Source organism: Drosophila kikkawai, chromosome 3R (genome assembly GCF_030179895.1).
Source record: "Drosophila kikkawai strain 14028-0561.14 chromosome 3R, DkikHiC1v2, whole genome shotgun sequence".
Classification (NCBI taxonomy): domain Eukaryota; kingdom Metazoa; phylum Arthropoda; class Insecta; order Diptera; family Drosophilidae; genus Drosophila; species Drosophila kikkawai.
The window spans coordinates 28,332,992-28,353,436 of NC_091731.1; the positions used below are offsets into that span (position 1 = coordinate 28,332,992).

At 39.3% G+C, this 20,445-nt stretch overlaps 3 protein-coding genes across 5 annotated transcripts; 1 reads left to right on the forward strand and 2 right to left on the reverse strand.

The window, feature by feature from the left end:
• Positions 1-10: 10 nt before the first annotated feature.
• On the reverse strand, positions 11-9,464 carry LOC108081199 (glutathione-specific gamma-glutamylcyclotransferase 1). 3 transcript variants are annotated; one of them, XM_017176266.3, is made up of 5 exons: positions 9,206-9,464; positions 2,655-3,145; positions 1,548-1,583; positions 851-929; positions 11-788 (listed from the first exon to the last, which is right to left on the reverse strand). In XM_017176266.3, exons 2-5 carry the CDS (start codon positions 2,958-2,960, stop codon positions 352-354), a joined length of 858 nt encoding a protein of 285 aa, XP_017031755.1. In that variant the 5' UTR covers positions 2,961-3,145; positions 9,206-9,464; the 3' UTR covers positions 11-351. The 3 variants fall into 3 exon arrangements, with proteins under 3 accessions (XP_017031755.1, XP_017031754.1, XP_041633259.1); XM_017176265.3 differs by lacking the exon at positions 9,206-9,464 and adding an exon at positions 3,257-3,385; XM_041777325.2 differs by lacking the exon at positions 9,206-9,464 and having other exon boundaries at positions 2,655-3,232.
• Positions 9,465-12,112: 2,648 nt separating this feature from the next.
• nau (myogenic-determination protein nautilus) lies at positions 12,113-18,608 on the forward strand. The gene is made up of 5 exons (XM_017175802.3): positions 12,113-13,175; positions 14,315-14,437; positions 14,511-14,585; positions 18,114-18,192; positions 18,308-18,608. Exons 1-5 carry the CDS (start codon positions 12,621-12,623, stop codon positions 18,502-18,504), a joined length of 1,029 nt encoding a protein of 342 aa, XP_017031291.1. The 5' UTR covers positions 12,113-12,620; the 3' UTR covers positions 18,505-18,608.
• Positions 18,591-20,250, reverse strand: LOC108080901 (alpha-tocopherol transfer protein-like). Its single transcript, XM_017175803.3, has 3 exons — positions 19,928-20,250; positions 19,082-19,454; positions 18,591-18,919 (listed from the first exon to the last, which is right to left on the reverse strand). The coding sequence occupies exons 1-3, from the start codon at positions 20,227-20,229 to the stop codon at positions 18,659-18,661; spliced, it is 936 nt and encodes a 311-aa protein (XP_017031292.1). The 5' UTR covers positions 20,230-20,250; the 3' UTR covers positions 18,591-18,658.
• Between the last annotated feature and the right edge of the window lie 195 nt (positions 20,251-20,445).

Sequence of the window (20,445 nt, forward strand, 5' to 3'; positions counted from 1 at the left end):
TTTCCGAAGATTGTGTTAATTTCTTTTGTTTTTAATTTATCTCCCTGACAGTTTTGCGTGTAAAAAGTCGTTTGTGCTTACGGACTGGCTTAAATCTAGCTTAGTGGCTAAATCAGATCACTTATCGAGGATTTGCTGCTTAAGGTTAGGCCTTAGGATTATTTACAATATAAAGAATACGTCGAATTTGGCGATAGACTCTGGTTTCTTCTAACAAGCTAAAATGTCGATCAAGAATTTGGAATTGGCTGTAGCCATAAACGCGGCCTGCATATCACTAGCTCTTGCTGCTGCTCTTGGTTTCCGGCGGACACCATTGTCCGCCATCGTCCTCCGCCAGCACACCCGCAATCAAATGTTCAGGCAGCGCAGTTTTGTATCGGGCACGCGGGACGTAAACTCGAAGGAGGGCGGGCGGCGGATGTCCTCGTGGGAGTCGCGCCGTATCCGGTCCGGATTGCGGCCCATCACAGACGACAGAGGTATTTCCCGGCGGTACAGCTCCTCCAGTACCAGCCGCTCCAGTTCGAACAGGTGATCGTCTCTCACGCCAGGGATCTCCTCGTGCATGAATAGGGCCAATCGAAGCAGGTACTCGGCATTGTGGCCGCTGGGTCCGCTGCAGGTAACGATCTGTTTGGCTATCTCCTCAACTGGATCGTCTCCTAGCCAATGGAGGTTCTCTGGAGTGGCAATATACACTAATACTTCCACCGCCTCTCCGCTGAAGGGCGTGTCCTGGGAGGCGACGCGGGGGAAGAATTTGGTGTCGATTGTTGCATAGCCACCTGTGGGAATCAACTTGGGTTAGCTCTTATCATTGAGGTCACTCTTCAGTTGATTCACTTACCCAGCGTGCACTCGCGCTGCTTGAGATATTCCAGAGCCGTGCTCCCCGTTATTCTATAAGCGCAGCCCCAAGTAATGCCCTGCAATCAAAAAAGAATATTTATTAATAAACAAAAATATAAAAATATATGATAAACATTATTCTAACAATATATTGAATCACTTGACTCGCCCTCGAACCCACTACTAATCTATTTTTATCACGCACGGCACTTATGATTCCCAAGTCGTTTTACCACAGCTGGTTCGTATAAATAGCGCTGCCGGCTGAACACATAACGCCGCTTTGAGTTTTTCATGCTTGTCTTTCGGGGCCACAAACGAGTTCCTGGTAACTCAACATTAATATGCCCTGGGCGAAAGTCCCCGGGCCTAGGATAGAAAGTATCAAGGTGTAAAAAGTGCATTCGGTGCATTCGCCTATATTCTGCGGAATTTCGCCTGGCGGTGATGAAGAAGAATCTGCGAGGATTCCGAATCCTTTTCCCTGGGTTGTCTGCGGAAATCTGCCAGAGTACACCTCAGAAATGGACGAGTGGGTGAGGTTGGACCTCCCCCGAAGGCGATTGCCATCGGTGGGAGGAAATCAAACCGCCTACACAGAATGGGGCTTACGTTGAGAAATTCGAACGGCGCAAAATCACTTTTTTCCTTGCATCTTCCCCATAAATTATATTCGTGATGAGTACTTTGCTTACCTCTTTGTCCTCAACGAGCGTTGCAACACGTCCAGGCTGTAACAAAGAATGGAAATACATATTATTACTCAAGCGGACTTTATATACATTTTCTTTTCTAGAGTTTATTTAATGCTTATCACAAAGGTCCCCAACACGTTGTGTTTGTCTACCTTCTGTGTATATGATTTATTTGCTACACTTGCTTTTTTTATTTAGAAGACCGGACCTTGACCTTTTTCAGATAATATGGTTTTTTATTATTGCACTAAATACAGCAAAAAATTTATTTTCTTGTGGAAAAGGAAATATTTAAACCTTAATCATAAGTATTTAAAATAGAGGTCTACATGGGAGGTTTTGTTTTGAATCGTATTAATAAAATTTATAAAATACAAAGACCAAAACGCTGATGGCACCACAATTTCAGAAGTGAATAAGCAACATTTCTTATTGATTGGGCAATCCAAAAGCAAAAGAATTTGTTATTGTACAAAATGCTGACTTGTGGAACGGTTACAATTTCAATTTCTTTAGCATTTTGCAATTAAAAAATGTAAATAAATAACATAGTGGGTCAAAAATGGGCCACAAACAGAAGAATTTATGTTTAATAAAGCGCCTAAAAGGCCAAACTTGATCAAATTCCAATCCTAAACTGGTTTTATGTTCACATATCTATGGAATTGTATCGATCCCAAGGGGCTTGTCCTGACTTGTTTAGCAAGCAAATCATTTATGTTAATTAAAACGTAATCTGTATCTTAATTGGCAGCAGCCGCTCTACACGCCGACGAATACTAATTTCACTTGTTGTTTGCCATTAGCCCCACGAAGCTGATAACGCCCGACAAATAGATAACGCGTGCCTGATCACTGTGCTCACATTAAAACTGAAAACTGCCAACTGGCGACGTTCGTCGTTCGCCGTCCAGACACGAAAACATTTAAACAAATGGCAGTGGCAATAAAACAATTACCAGATCGCTGCTGCTAGTTGGAGAGTAAACACACGCGTGAAAAGAGCCAACAGACAAGGGCTAGACTTGTCTAAGACCAGGCCGTAAAAAAAACCGCACCCAGATGGGGTAATCCCCACCATTTAACCACTCTCACTGGCACTCTTACCTTCTCTGTGCATCCGCGGTGGGTGACGTTCCCTTGCCAGAAGCGCCGGACGTAGCCTCGAATGTAGCCCGTGATGCACTTGGTGTAGGTGAAGCCCGGATGCCAGCAGAGGGATCCGTAACCAAAGACCCAGCAGGAGGGATCCGATGGCCCATTGTTATTGTTGGCATTGTTCTGCTGATTCTCCTGCTCGCCATTGTCCCCATTGTGCTTCTCCTCCGCCGCTCCCAGCTGCCCGTTGGTGAAGAGATTTTTGAAATGGGCTGGCACCTCCGCCGGCTGGCGATGTCCACTGAAGTGAGCCATTTTTTTTTTTGCCCAGCACTAGCCTTTAATTAGGTCGAATTCTTGAGGTTTCAATGGAGGAGAGTAGAGCGCCCAAAGTGCTGTTTGTGAATGAGATCGGGATCCTGGGACTGCTATCTGGGCATGCTGGTGGCTGCAGGCTTCGACTCCTCGAGTTACATTGATGGTAGAGTGCGGATGAGATTCTGTGGAAAACCAGAACAGAGTGACGTTACATAAAACTCGAAATTTCGTTCCTTGTGCCAAAATTTTTTTTGAAATTTTTATATTTAATTGCAGGTTTTCGCCTGGCTTACTTTAGGTGGTTTGTGTGTGGGCCGTTGGTTTTCTGGGGTTAAGATTGCGATATTTTCTTGAATTATTCTATTAGGGCGATATTTCCCGTCGAGTGCGACCAAATAGTTCCGCGAGCGTTCGGGAACTAAAACGTTCAGCGCAAAAACCGAAAACATTTCCAACGCCAGACGACGAAGAGGAAGAGTGGCAGAGCAGAGCAAAGCAAAATACGGCGGCGAAAAATAAAAAATAAAAATGTAAAATAAATATTTATGACGCTCTGTCTGACGACTCTCAAGACTTATCTATAGGTTTGAATATGGCGAACGAGTATTTAAATTGCTCTCTCACTCTCACTGTCTCCCCGCTTCACAGTTCTCTCCCTTTTTCTCTCTGCCACCCTCTCTCTCCTTTTCTCTGTCTAGTTTTCCCTATCAAGCAAGAATTGCGGCAAAATCTTGGTGCCTCGGCTTCGAATTGAGGTAAAGGTGACTTGCTGCCCAAACACGTCCATAAATAATCAAACAATTAAATAAACTTAAATATTTATATACCTTATAAATGCTAAATAATAACCGATCATATAATGACCAAGCTGGAAATCGTCTGCGTGATGAACGAAAAACCCCTTGAACTGAAGGATCAGCCATAAATTCAGGCATTTAATAATTATAAATATATAAATGCCTCAAATTAAGAGTTGATTAAGGATTCTTTAAAATTTGATTTTAAAAAATTGCCAATCATGGGATCATAAAGATTCGTGACGCCCTTGTGTATTTATTGGTATTAACCCACTAGACATGGCAAAACAAATCTCTTCAACTGATATATTAATATTGAAATATTATTGCTTTTCCTGGATATTCCTGATTCTTGGTTTCCAGGAATAAATCATCTTTCCTGCCTGGCAACAGGCCACTGATATAGAAGTTAATGGTTACAATTACAGTGTTTAGATCAAAATAAACAATACCAGCTCAGACGTCAGCTAGATAAGATTATGTCTTGGTCAGATTTACAACTTCTATTCACATGTAATATGTCGCACAATTAGGAGAAAATCTTGTCTATTATCCATTTAATTCTTAAAGTTATGGTTGAACTTATTATTCTTTAGGTCTAAAGTCTACTCTTTAAAATATTATCACAAGAAGAATTTATCTGTATCCAGTTTTATATACAAAGTTATTTATGTATTTGCACTGAGCGGTATACTCTATTTAATATTATGGAGAACTAGTAAAGCTATATATATGTATATTTATCGGGCGATCTATTTTTGAATTTGTTTATTTATTCCTAGATTCATTTATTTAATTATTACTTCCATAAAAACCATTTGTTTAATAGGTTAGCAATAAATTTTTAACGCTCCTTAATAATTAATTTTCTGTAGCTCCTATTATTATAATTTTGTAAACACAATCATTAGGCACTTGTAATTATTTTTAATTACTTTTTACTAGCCTTTCACTTTCCATTTTAATATCAAAAAAGAGTACAAATCATTCGCTGTAAATTAAATACATCCCACTAAGTTTTACTTTCACATGTTCCCAGAGGGAGCAGAGGTTTATAATAAATATGTGTGACCGATCTTTTCGCCGCGCTAACTACGCTGCTGTCTAAGACCAAATACACATTTTCAAATGGCTGACCACAATTGAACAATTTCTTTATTTCTTAATACTTTTTTTCAGAAGATTGATTGGTTAATATTTCGAAACTATTTTAGACTTCTATTCATATTTTTAAGAAAAATATGTCTTCTTATAAAACAGTTTGAAAAGGTTTAACAATTGATTTTAGTTTCATAAATAATTGGCATTAACATGGGTTGATGATTAAATTTACCAAAAATAAGTGACCAAATGAATTGATATTTTTTCTGTGTGTAGATGCCATGCGAGGTGGTGGCTGCCACACCATGGTATCGTGATGGGGCCCATTAACGAGGCATGCTCGATATATAAGTATACAATCGTATATATACCCTCATGTGCATATTTGCTTGTATTTTTAGCTATTTGATTTGGCGTGTGGTACTCATACGCATACATATGCATGAATTTAAACATTTCGCACACTTTGTTTTGATTGCCGCCTTCCCGAATGCCTAGCGAGTTTCACAGTATTTGTGTGAGCTTTCTGTTTTCATACGATGTTTCTAAATACCAGTCTTCTTTTTCGATTTTTTTGCCCTCGCTCTCTCGTTTATTTTTAATCTTTGCCTCTTCTTCTTTGGGATTGGTATTTTTGCATAAATAAATTGACCCAAAAACAGGCTGGGATGCGTGTGGAAAATTACCGAAAACAAGTTCAAAAACCTTTTACGCATATCCGCACGCACACAGGGATACAAGAAAATGTGTGTTTATGGCACTCCCACAATCCCACATCCCCTCACTAACACACACGCACACACGAATGAGTTTTCTTTTGCTTGCCTTAGATACGCTTCAATTACGTATACGCAGCGTTGGCCGTTGCTCGTTAGCAAGTGAAAAACGCTCGGAAAGCCACTCGCTACACGTTGCTGGGTCCTTGATACTGAACTTTTTTCATTGTGAAAGTTTTTTGCCGACAGTTCAAGGTTAGCAAATTTTTCTCAACCAAATTGTTTATACAGAAATTTATAGTTTTTATCGGTTGGGTGAGAATGAAGGGGACCCGCAAAGACTCAAGCAAAGGCTGGGAAGGGAGGTGTTTTGTTTCGGGCAATTCAACTTGTTTTTGCTTGGGTAACAGGCGCAGAACCTGCAAAAATTCTGTGCTCCGTTTTCTGTATACACAAGGAAAGCCTTAAGTACTACGTTGATATCGCATGTACATGGCACATGAGTGTATGTACATATTTAGGGGGGCATAAAAGTATCTCGGTGTCTACATCATTCCGACTTTAATTCGTCAAAATCCACATAGCACACGAACCCACAGAAAGACACCGAGAGGCCGAGTACTCCACATTTGGATAACGGCTCACTCTTGGCTGGGGGATTTACGTGCAGCTGTCTAAATTTTCGGTCTAGCTTATCTCATTTGCAGTTCTCGCACTTAGCTTTCATCGCCCGGCGGCGTGTGATCACAATTGAGATTGACAGCGTGTTAAATGGCTTGAATTGAGCCATCTATCTTAATAGGCCGCTACTTAATCCCATATTAAAAGTTCCTTCGTAATCGAACAATTCACGCCACACGAGTGTTATAAACTAATCAATCTATAAGTTCTCAGAAGCAAGTTTCTTCATAAAAATATAAACCATAAACTGGCAATTGAAAGGGGTCATCAAAATAAATGATTTTTAATGTGTTGTTTACTTCAAGAATGTATAGAATAAAAATATAGCGAATTGCAAAATTGAAAATAATATATTTTTGAAATAGTGTATTATCATTTATTGTAGTTTTGTATGTACTCATTTATATAAATATATACCTACGCCCCCCATTCATAACCGATAACAAAGTTTTGTTTATATGATGTTTAGTATAAAAAATGTTTAAAAATGTTTCACCTATGAAATAAGTTTATTTTAATATCTTGCTAAAAAAAAAGAATAGTATTGCTCTCAATTTAGTAGAACTACCCACGTAATCGAATTCTAGACCTGCACTCCTCTCAAGTGTGGCCTGTTTAGGTAATTAATTCAATTAATTTGTTGGAAATAAAAAGCCACTTGAGAATAAAATAATAAATGGGGGCTACTGGTATTTGCACTTGCCATTAAACAATTAAAAATATATTTTATTTTATTGTGCATAATATTTTCTGGAATCAGCCTCTTACGAGGTTGTTAAGTATTCTTGGTAAAGCTTTCTTCTTCGTTATCAAAAATTTGTTGACGAAGGCAGGTCCGGAACGGTCTAGCCAAAACATTTTTAATTAATAGACCAACCAGACCCCGTCAAAAACTCGAGTATGTAATTTACAGTCGCGTTTTGGCCGTTGCTTTCGCTATATAATTTGCCAAACTGATAAGCTGTTGCTTGGTCTTGGACGCGAAAGACCCTCGATAAGGGGCAGTATGGCGATACGAGGTTCAATATTCGGTACCCCCTTGATAGCCGCGATAAGAATTGTGAACTACAGACAGCCGGCAGATAAAAGAGTACGCCAGACAGTCCGGTTGGTTGGCTGGACAATAACGCGAAAGGTAAACAACATTTTGGATCTGCTCGCTCGGTGCAGACAATTATATACACACACACGAATATCAATTAACACATCTGGCCTAATTTCGCGCCTTATATAATGGAATCCCAGCAACCCCCGAGTTGTATCTTTTGCGCATTTTTATTTCCCAGGCCAGTTTAGTATTAGTTTCTTTTGACTTAGTTGGCGCACACGTGTGGCTCTCTCATTTGACGAATTTTCCCTTGTTCAGAGCGCTTGTTTATGCGAAAATGAAGACTATTATTAACCGCACGACTTATATTTAACTTTATTGATGTTTGCTGCATGCACTCAAAGATTTATTCAGATTCAAAATGAGTCCGGTCTTAAAGGAAGTTTGCATTGAAGCGGAGAGGTAAATGTTTGTTTGCTACTCTCAGTTTGTTTGTTTGGGCTTCTTTGAGGATTATTTTTAAAGTCGTTGTTTTCTTTTTAATACATTTTGTATTATTTGGAGTTCTTTGTTTTTAAGAAGACAATATTTGTGTATCTGTTATATAATTATTACATTAACTTTGTTCTTTTTATAGATATTTAACTCAAAAATGTTAAGTTTTTCTGTTTATGTAAATATATTCCCTATAAATTAACATTTTTATTGCCTTAATTTCAACGCATTTAAAGTCACAACAAAACACCTTGAAATTGGCTTATTAATTTAAATGGGTTAACTGCTGCCGACGTTTTTAAGCAATAGCTGTCAGTAAAATATTAAAATATTTATTTCATTCATTTTGGTTATACATTTCAAAGTGTGGAATGCACAAGGCATCTGCCAAAAAATTAGACTCTTAGTGACTCGCTGATAAGGCTAAAAAATAATAAATTACAAATATTAAAAATAGTAAATAATAATTATAGTAGTAAGAGTTGAATAGCAATATATCCATGAGTCAGTCTTTCGCTTGACCTTGTCAATGTGAGTCTGCGACAAAGATGCTGGCCACGTAATGGATAAGAAGAAGAGCGTCAGTAATTCCAGATGGGAAAATAATATGAGGGAGTCGATAAGAAAGTACCCTATAATACTCCTAGATTGAAGATTATGTATCTTTTTAAATTTTAAATTTAATTTATCTTACTATTTTAAAAAAATAAAATACAACTCTTATATTATTGTAAAAATAAATAAAGCTTCATTTTTGATTAATGGAAATATACCTGTGTCATTATTAAGAGCCCCGAAACAAAGAAAACGAAGCAAAATAAAGAAATACGCATTTCAGTTTTTACTCTCACTGTAATTTCATGGGCAAGTAGAAAACTCTGATTGTTATTTTACTTATTTCGGTGGTTTTTAATTCACAACCCCATGTCCATCGAAACTATTTTCAGGGTCTGGGCGAATTGCATCAACGAGTTGCATGCACAATGACCGAGCAATAAATGAAACTATTCAAAATAGCTATAGTGCCAGCACGCAGTATACAAATAAACAATAGCAAAAATAATTTAAAATCTGTTTTGATGCGCCCAGGGAGAGGGAGAGAGTGAAGGAGCGAGAGAGTGTGGGGGTCGAAGATAACGGAGAGAGAGTGCGCGGAAGGCAACAGCAAGGTAAATAAGTATATGTATATACATACATATGTACATGTATGTAACTATGTACATATGTGTATGTGCATACTTGTATGCACGTGTTGACACTGAAAGCTCTCAGCTGAGATGCGAGCGAATAAAACACTCTTGGCACACTGACACACATATTCCGCCACTTGTATATTGTCTTCCGATTCCGATCCCGATCTCTCGGCATGCAACAATTTGACGCCACCTGCTAATTGGTATATACCTGTGCAGCTTTCACAGTAGCCGTCGCCGCCGTTGTCGCCGATGATTTATTATTATTTCTCACAGCTTATCAATTTCCGTTCAACTTTTGCACTACACTCCGTTCTTGTTTACCCTATTTCTTTTCCGCTTTTATCAGCTTTTTCTTTGCCGTTGCGCCATGCTGCCTGGCAATAACAATAATAACATTTCGCAGTGTAACAAACAATAACAACTTTAGAAGCGCCGACGTTCGCTTTCTCTCTTTCTTTCGCAGGCAGTTGGAGCAGAGCGACCGTCTCCGTCGACGGTTTCAATGTAAATGCGTGAATTGCGCCGTTTTTCCGCTTTGAAATAACGTTCCCCAGCTCCACATCCATCCCCGGCAAGCAAAACCACCCCACCCATCCGGACTCCCCGGACTGTGTTGCTCTGCTCTCTGTTTTGCTGCTTCTTCAAAAGCACTGAGCAAGCATAAATTTATAAAAACGATTTTCATTACAAACCAGTACCGGCATTCGATTTGCCCATGTAGAAAAAAATGTAATGATTGCCCGATTATTTCAAATTATGCTGCATTTTATATTCGTACTTTTGAGTCATGCCACTAGTACAGGAAAACAAAGGACATCGGAACTACACTGAAAATATGTGATTTAACATTGGTATATGTTAAAAAAACAAAATAAATTCTTAAATACAGCGAAGACCTATTAACTGGCTATCGTATACGTAATAAAGTATTTTAAAGAATACTTAAATACTCAATTAATTATAAATAACCTTAAATTTTAGTTAATACATTTTTCGCTCAGTGTGTTTTGCGTTAATGAAGCTCCAAGTTTGCGCATCTCTCTCTCTCTTCTCTCTCCAAAACTTCTCATAAGCTCTCTCCCGCCTTTTATGCATTGGCTGATGTAACTTATACGCACTGTTGCTGCAGCGAAATTTTATGAATGGAAAGCATAAAACTGCACAACCAACAACAACAGCAGCCTCAATTGCCACCTGGCAACAGGTGAAATTTTTGAACTCATTGTTAGATCAACAAGAACGAAAACAAGACAATTGGCCGCATTGCCGCATCTTAATTGCTTTAATTAGAAAATGATGTGGCTCGTGTTCAATTCGGAAGTGACAACAGTATCTAACCTTCAGGTTAGATATGTATGTATACTCCGCGGTAAAAATAAACACCCACACGACTGATAAGCGTCTGCACAAAATTTCAATGGGTATTGCGTCAGTGAAAGACCAGCAAATGGGAAATGTAGCTGAAGTTGCAAAATAAATTCCTGGAAAATGAGTATGCTGGGTAGCAATCTATGGAAAGAGTTTAGTCAACTTAACTTTAGTATTGCATTTAATTATATGATATAATTATTATGATGCAACGTTTCGGAGGAGAACTGTTAAATATTAATCAAATATTATTATTAATATTTAGTCAATGCATAATTTATTTTTTACGTTTTTATTTTATTTTAAATGCGAAAATGATAATATTTTCAAGGTTTTAATATAATTAAATAATAAAAATAAATAAATAAATACAAAAAATATTTAAAATAGTATTCAAACGGCTCGACATTGCCAGACAATTGGAAAATGTTAATAGAGGAGCCAGAATTTTAAAATAGTTTACAATATAACGCCATCTATTGTGACGAGAGAGCGCCACCTATGCAGCAAGAAGATACAGCTTCTAGGTAATCGAATGAGTTATCGCAATCGGAATTCAAATTTGAAAATGTAACGTAAATTTGTATTCTCGAAATAAAAATCAAATATTTATAATCATCAGCTATTTATTACCAAAAATAATTTAAATGCAATAATAGTTTCAGTATTGTCCATCCTGGACTGTTTTATTAAAGGAAAAGTAAACGAATTATTACTCATAATTTTATATATATTTTCTATGTATTATATTAACTAGTTTCATATCCGAAACATAACCGAAACATTGCTTATATCTTCTACTAGCTCTCTCGTTGGCCATCGAACTTCATGGATACCTCGCTAAAGTCGCTCTGGATAATAATCCGGTGCAAGGAAAACCTAGAGACGTGCGATAATGATAAGATTTACAATTGGGATTATCGTGTGGCACAACAAATAGGTTTTGCCACCAAAATACCATCAGACCGAATCAAAACAAAGCATCCATCAAAGTACGGCGGGAAAGCCAAGCGAGAGGGAAAAGCGTCGCGAGGAAATCAAATCAAATGGAGGGCGGGGAAAAGGGAGAGTGGAAAAACAAAAAAATTGAAAATGGGAAATGCTCGAGCTAACCGCGGGCCTAAGACAAAAGATTTACAATATCGTCGGGGAAGATTTAAAGGTGATTTCCAAAGATATATATTGTGCCTGAGCGGCGATAAATAAACACACACAACTTTTTGACTTTATTTTTATTTTGCCTTCTCTCTTATTTTATTTTTTTGCTCAATTTGATTTTTGGGGGTTCGGTTTGGAGTGGCACTTGGGGGATGGGGATGGAGGGACACTTTCCACTAAAAGTGTCACATTAACGAATTGCTTGGCTCCCCCACGGCTAATTTATGCCCCACACTAATCGCCGGCCGCCAGGTAGGATCGAATTTATTTGATAAGCCTTTCGAAAACATCGACTTTTCTCGCCACTCCCGCCGCTTTTCACGCTTTTCAGGCTCTTCATGCTTTTCATTGAGCGGAAAATCCGCACGGCCCCGTCGTAAATACTCACTAAAAGGGGGGCGTGGCCTATGCGCGGCGTCCTTCTGCCTTAGACAACCGCCAATGTCGTCTAATGGCGGGCGGTTCAAAAATAGAACCCACTCGAGAGCAGCCACTCAAAACGCAGCAGCGGATCGCGGAGCAGATCGCGAGCACATCTGGGCATCTTTCCGAGGAGGATCTCAGCTCCGGTCTGCATCGCTTCAGCGCCGCAACTGTCACCAAATGTGTTGCGTTTGCGGCGGAAGGCGGAACGTACTCTCTGTGGCTCGCAAAAACGTCGTGAATCGGGGGAGTCACAGAAAAAGTGCAAAAATTTATTGAAAATAATATTACATTTAATAAAACAATAAAAAATAATTAAAAATTGGAAGTTAACGTTTTAAAATATTTACAACTTCTTTATCAATCGAACCGTTGCGACACATGTTCTGGAAAAGTGTTAAACTAAGATTACCCAAGCGAAACTTTTGCTGAATCATTACTTACAATTTTTTGTGGCCAACAAACATCTGAAGGATAATATCTTCATAATAAATACATAAAATATTTGTTTAATAAAAGTGACATAATTTGTGAAACTTTCAAGTGAACTTTGATAATTTATAACTCAGGATTAAACCATTGAAGAGTTACAAAAGAAGGATAATAGGAAGTAACAATCTCAGCAACAATCTCAGTGACAGTGACTCTCAAAACCCAAGAAAAGTGCATTGAAAATGACCAAGTACAATAGTGGCAATGATGAAATGCCCGCGGGCCACAATATCAAGCAGGAGTACAACAACGGCTATGGCCTGCAATCTCATCCTGGATACGGTGGTTATGGGAACTACCAACATCACCACCAGCAGCAGCAGCATCATCAACAGCAGCAGTCGCATCCCGGCCAGAATCCCCACCAGACTCTGCAGAATTTTTTTAGCCGCTTCAATGCCGTCGGCGAAGGCGGCGTTGGAAGCAATATATCCTCCGGCTCCATTCCGGTTACTGGATCGGCTTCGTCCTGCAGCTTTGGCAATGGCAATCATCCGGCAGAGGCGGATAACCAGCTGGGCATGAACATGACGCCCTCGCCCATCTACACCACGGATTATGATGACGAGAACAGCAGTCTTAGCTCCGAAGAGCATGTCCTGGCACCGCTCGTCTGCTCCTCGGCCCAATCCTCGCGACCCTGTCTCACCTGGGCCTGCAAGGCGTGCAAAAAGAAGAGTGTCACCGTGGATAGACGAAAGGCGGCCACTATGCGGGAACGCCGGAGATTGAGAAAGGTGAGGGAGACATTAACTGAGAAAAGGATATAAAAAATTCCTTAAAGGAGTAGGAAAGTTGGGTTTCAAAGGAGCTTAATACAGCTGTCAGTGTCTAGAGTTAACTTATATCTTTTTCCCTACAAAGGTAGAAATTAAAGTCCAACCTATTTGCTTAGAAATGTAAACTTAAACAATTGAAAAAGAAAATACAAACGAAGTTTTAGGAGACTTAGGAAATTCGAGGACACACAAAAGGAAGCTAACTTCGGGTATTTGAAGGGTCTATACTCTTACGAGTTTCGGGGCTGAATTTGAAAAGGATTATAACTAAGGTTATTTATTATAAGGTTAACAAATCAGCATATTAACCTTAAAAATTGAAAAATGAATTCCCTTTTTTAAATTCTTGAGAATTTGTAAAATATATTAATAATACTTACTTATTGAAGTAATTATAAGGTTATAGTATTTATGTAATATTTCATCAATAGTGAAAAAAATCCTTTATTTATAAAATTCAAAGCTAATCTCTCATTAAGTTATCCCTTAGGCACACATTTTTTTTGTAAGGATTATTTAGGCAAATTCTAAAATAGATCCCTGTACTTTGGCATTCTCCCCTACAATTAAGGACTGCAACTTAGTTGCAATGTCATCATGAGGAGCGTCAGCTCCCCACAAATTAACACATCGCCACTTGCGATCCGCAGGGCAATAAGGCATTGATGGCGACAGAGAAAGGGAAGCCACCCAGCAGGCGTAAAACATAAAGATTTGCCAAGACCAAGAGTTAAACAGCGGCATTTATGAGTTCGACAATCGTAAAAGTTTTGGACGAACCGCACGTATTTATAGCTCCACATGGAGACATTAACGGATGCAGGGCGGATGGGGGATAGGGGATGCGATCCGGAGAAAGGGGGGACGGGAACTGTGTGACACTGGTGGCTGTCATAAAGTGACAGACGTTTAATTGTTGAACATTTTATGCTCTATTTAATTTAAAATATGTTTTATTAAAGAGCCTCTTAACGGAGGAGAACAACACGCCTGTCGGTGGCCTGTGTGTGTGTGTGTGTTTTTATGATGCGCCTAATGGATTTCCATGATTTCAACGACGGCCATTAATTGATTATACGTTTCTTTCCACATTTTAGGTTAACGAGGCCTTTGAGATCCTCAAGCGACGCACATCGTCCAATCCCAACCAGCGGCTGCCCAAGGTCGAGATCTTGCGCAATGCCATCGAGTACATCGAGAGCCTTGAGGATCTCCTGCAGGTATGAATATCTACTATCATTTCTTAGAGCATTTGACCATAGTTAATCCTTGTGTTTATATGGGGGCTTTCAGGAATCCACACCTAACCGCGATGGCGACAGCCTGGCGCCCAGTTTGAGCGGCAAGGGATGCCAGTCCGATTATCTGGTAAGTTTATCCCGCGAACAACACTGAACGCCAATTAATATTAAGCGCAGAATCGCTGTATATTGCCGAAATACGTTCCGCAATTATTTTCTCGTAAAATTCTCATGCATGGGCAACGCTTTCGTACATTTTTCTTTGGCGACGCGCACATTCATCAAAATCTCAGGGTCTGAGATCTGCCGCTTTGCGAACAACATGAAAATAGAATATACTCTGGTACACGGCCCGAAAAGAGTCGCATCCGATATATTCGGATGGATATCTTCTGTTGTATCTGCTGACCAAAATTTATGCCCTCGCTGACGTGCGACTTAATAAGCTCCCCAGGCTGGCAACCAGCTAGCTCCTCCCCAGAAATGGTTCTCTCCTGAATTTATGAATTATGTTTCTAGGGGGGGCTGAAAAGAAAGTTTTCCCCAAAAATCAAGAAAAAGCAGAGGACAAATCGCCGGAGAATTTACGGCGGCAGGGAAAGGGTCGGCGTCTGCATTTAGGGAAATGCAATAAATAAATTTTCTTTTTATAAGCTCGATGCCGTTGCCGCCGCCCGCCTGGACTATAAATGAAAATGGAAATCGTGTTGTAAATTAATTACAACAAATTCGTTTGCCTTCGTTTGGAGTTTTCCACCATGTTCCGGGTATAGGGATTGCTGCAGCGATCGGTTCTCTGTTTCATAATATGTCGGAGGGAAACACAAAGAAATGTGTCAGTTGACAAATTGCACAGGAAAAACATGACAAGATCCCGGGGTGTTCTTCTTTCCTCGAAAGGTGTTGCAAGACTTTGAGGAGGAGTAGGAGCAGGAGGTGGGGCCTGACAGGCCAACAAATTGTCAACAATTATGCAAACATTTTTGCCATCTTCAGCTCACGCCCTCTTTTCCTTTCGGGTTGAGTAATTTCCATGCAGTTTGTTCAAGTTTTTCACATTTTTAATGTACAAATTTGTTAATTTACCATAAAACTTTACATATTTGTATGCCGCCAGCAGTTGACTGCGCCCCCCATTGGCAGATATTAATGTGCAGCCATAGTTTGATTAAAAACTGGCATCCCGCCAAACGTGCAGACATTCAAATGCATCTTAGACCCCGGCAATCCATCCATCTCATCCATATCCATTCATTGGAGCTAGTGTGTATTTATAAACCAGCGCCGTTGATATCGTCGCTTCACAGATTTAAGCAGGAGATTTCCTTGAGAACAGCTCTTTAATGTGTAGTATCTTGTGGGTAAATATCTTTCGATTCCCTTTAGAACAGCTCTTTAATGTGTAGTATCTTGTGGGTAAATATCATTTGAAATTTAATTAAAATTCATTTGAATAATGTTTAAAAATTCCTTGATAAGATAATGAGTTAGTAATGATACAACGTTGCTTTCATTATGATAATTTTTATAATTATATTCACATCGAAAAAACGTAGTAATTTAAATCTATTAAATCAGTAATTCTTAAGTAAACGAATGCACTTTGCATTATCAAATTTAAAATATTGCCACTTCATAAATTTAATCAGGAGATTACCGCTTAAATTGCCCTGTTTTTATGAATTTACTTATCGCCACCATAATAAATTGAAGTGCTCCATGGCCAGATGTCCAGCGTACTTCCAAAATCAAATGCCAAACCGTCTATCAGCCGACTTTCTACGTAACTGTTAACAGTAATCGTTTGAGTGTTTAGATAGAGTTCTCGGTGCAAATGACTCAGAGCGAGATGTGGGTATCGTGGGTGCCAACAAACTCATTGATAAATGTACCTGTACGTGACTCAGGCCTTGATAGGCTTCCCCCCAATTAAGTTTATTAGGTGCAACACGCGAACATAGATATGCTGGCGTACGATTTACCTTATCTCTGGTCGACTTTACAGCTCAATCACAGTGTCAGATAGGCAAAAATATTTCACTGGAATTTAAGGCAAGTGCAAAATTGTTAATAAATGGGGTTTTAATGGGTGTAAACAACACGAGGATTTTCAGATAAAGAAATATTTAAGGGGGTTTTTAAAATAAAAGAAATATAATTTTTGTAGAATGGAGTAAGGTTCTTTTTAGTGATATTTTTAATACATTTTATTTTGGTTTCAAAGACAAATTATTTAGAATATTTTTTCTACTAATAATCTAGCAATATGTAAATATTTTCTTAGCTAAAAAGTGTACATTTCACAAACAAGAATTTCTATTGGGGTTTCTTTGGCATATGAAAAGCATATTTCATGGTAAGAACTCATGTTTTCCGATGTTGTGGTTAACAAATCGCATAATGCCGCATATCCGTTACAAGCAAACGCGGATCGGTGGAGAACTTCTAAGAGGAGCGCGCCAAAAAGCGGCTTAAGATCTTTACGCAACCCCCAGAAACGGAATGCCCAAGTGATAAGTGGCATTTCATTCAGATACAAGCGCATGATATATGCCCCCAAGAAGTGCGAGCTCGGGGGAAGACAAAAAAATTAAATACACCAAAATTCCCATATAGACATACATACACATTGGTGCACTGAGAAAATGGGTTACAGAAATAAAGCTACTTTAAATATTTTGAATTTATAAGGATTTGACTTTTTCAATTTTACTTCAATTTTTAAAGAGATATATAATAAATATAAAATAAATATATTTATAAAATATTGTAAATATTTTATTTCTTTTTTAAATCATTAAATTGTTTATCATGAATTTTGTTACTCGAAAGAGTTTTAGAATTCTGTTAAAATCAATATAATAAAAAAGCCTTATGAGATAAATATTATTTTAGAAATTTAACAAATATTCCCCCACTATTTTTTCTCCGTGTATCTGCCTGAGCTGTCGCATATCGAGCGCAGGCTGTCACTAAACGCTTGGAAAATGATAAATCGCTTTATAAAAGTGCAGTGTGAGTTGCTCTGTTTCGGTCGCTGTTTCTGCTTCTGTGTTCGGTTTAGGTTGAATTCTGTTGTTCCTCTCGGAGACTTTGTTGTCCGCTAAATATAAACACAAACACTTTGGGATGCCCCGCTTTTTCCGATCCTTGCAGACGCAGTGTCGACAAGGAAACCCACCACCCAGAAGGGGCAATTATAATTTGCTTTGCGAATTTTTCTAATGAAATCCCGCCGGGCGCATCTCCGGATGCCCTGTCGTCTGCGTATGCGCAGCAAAAAATATTGTATCAAATTAATTTAATTGCTAATAAGTGTGCACAATGCCCCCCACCATATCCCATCCACACACAATGGGGCACGAGTCTGCCAGACAATGCACTTTCCGCGTTGGTTCAATGCATTTTAATTGGCCTGCAGCGGAATCCTTACTTTCGGTGGCTGGCATAAATTTTGGCCTAATCTCGTCATTAGACTGCATTTCATATGGCATTTCGTTGGCCAACTTGACAGGCAGGCCCCGGAGAGGGAGCCAACAGCAGTTTGACGTTGTCATTTCGCCGGCGACACATTTCTGTAATTTTTCGTTTCCCCAATTCCGTTGGAGGCCAAAACTAAAAGTTGATTTCTCCTGTGTGCTTCCTATCGTTGCAGAGCTCGTATGCCGGCGCTTATCTGGAAGATAAACTCAGTTTCTACAACAAGCATATGGAGAAGTACGGTCAGTTCACAGGTAAATGAATTCAAATGAAAATATAACCTATTTTATAAATTTCAAAAATATTAATTTGTATTGTGTATAAATTTTCACCAATTTAACAATGATTTTTAACTTGATTCTTCAACAGACTTCGAGGGCAATCCCAATGGCTCGAGTTTGGACTGTCTGAACCTTATTGTTCAGAGCATTAACAAGAGCACAACGAGTCCTATTCAAAGCAAGGCCACGCCCAGTCCTGCAGATTCCAAGACCCCACCCTCGACGGTTGCCACAGGAGCAGCCACATCTCTGCATTCAAACTTCAAGCGGAAATGCAGCACTTAGCATTACGTTTCCCTCCCCCATTTAGGCAATTGTAAAGATATTTTTAAGAGGATACACGAGATACCCAGTGAACCCAATAGGCCTTAAATTATTTGTATAGCTTTAGCACTTAATTAAAAAGTAAACACAATACACAACATAGAAAGAAAGTCTTTTAGTCCAGTTCCAGCTTGCGGAAGGAACCGCTCATCCCGTCCAGCTCTCCGTTGGCCCAGGCACTGGCCAATCCCACGCGTAGTTTCTCATTGGTTCCATACTGGGCATCTTTGGCCAGGTATTCCTTTTTCTCCTGCAGCTTTTCGCGCCAATAGTCTAAGGATTCTGCCTGATAGCCATTGGTGCCGCCGTACTCAATGGTCATAGCATCTCTGGGCAGATGTTTGTACAGGTCCTCGGATTTTTTGTGAACCATGAACTGTAATGGAAAATAAGGGAAATGTATTGAATAGTGTTTTTAGGGGAGAATTTATAACTTACAAACATACAAACAATATTAAATAAAAAATTTTTTTAATACAATTTTTGTCTGAATTTCAGTATAAGTTTAATTATTTACATATTTCAACAAGTGACTCACCTTAAATGGCAGTTTGGATGGCAGAAACTTGGTCACAAAACTAAAAATGGCCAGTCCCTCTTTCCTAATATTGATCAAGTGAATCTCTGCGAATCTCAGGGGCATACACTGTTCCACCAAAGCGAAGGATTTCTTCAGCAGAAAGGGATCATATTGCATCATTTGCTCCATGGTCACATCCCGGCAATCCACCACCCAGACTAAGCCCGAGATCGAGGCATTATCACACTCCAGGGCCAGGAGTTCCAGCATGATGAAGACCAGTTTGAAGGCCTCGCGGGGATTTGACTTTTTGGGATCGATATTCCGGAACTGGGAGATGATTACCCGAGGTCCTTCGGGACTAACTGGCCTTGTGGGTATTACATGGATCCTGTGAAAGAAGAAAGTTATTTAGAGTTGAGTTTATGGTTTAATATTCTATTAAATTAAATTAAAGTAACTGCTATGTTTGTGAGGTAACTAACCGATTCTTTTCTATAAATTCATATTTTTTCTTTATCAAGCATATTAAATAATTTCCCTTTTGTTTATTGTTAAACACAACATTTACGAAACCTTTAGCAAGTAATTCTCCATAGATAATGAGTAAATAAATTATTTTTAAACCAGAACTATGATAAGTTTTTTGAGTAAATTGGGTAACTTTTGAAATTGCTGATTACAAAATGCGAACTTGAATTGATTATTGAAGGTTCATGAAATGATATGTTCCATTTACATAACACAGATTAATTATTTAAACTTTTTTCACTCTTGGCCAAGTTCACATAATCCAGAGCACAAGTTAATACAGAAATCGCAATTCATATAGGATATTTTTTATAAGCTTTATCAGCTACGCACCCTCTCTGAAGCTGCGTGAGTAAGGCCTCGTCCACCTGCCGCGAGCCCAGCACCTCTGGGAAGACACTCCTTAAGGAGTAATAGTTGTCAAAACGCCTCTTGGTCTCCTCTTGGCTGAAGCGACAGCGCCGCAGGAAGGCCAGGATCAGCTGCTCATCGGTGGGCGCTTTGAGGTGAGGCGATTTGCTAATCCATGTCTGGATGGTTGCCACGATTTCGTCGCGTTGAGCGGGCTCCTCGTTGCACTCGCTTTTGGCCAGAGCGGCCAGCTTGGGGTCGAGAGGTCTCAAAGTGGTCGCCATTCCGGCGCTCGTTCTAATGCTAACTGAATGCGGCAGCTACTGACGCACCCACCAAGTAGAGGCGGTCGGCGGTTGGCTTTGCTTGGGTGTGGTGACGATGGCGTTGGCGCTATCTTATCGGAGCAACAGCAACAACACCTTGTAAACTAGCTGGAACGGCAACCCGAATCACGAAGCCCGAGGGCCCATGGATAAAGATACAGATACACGAGTGCA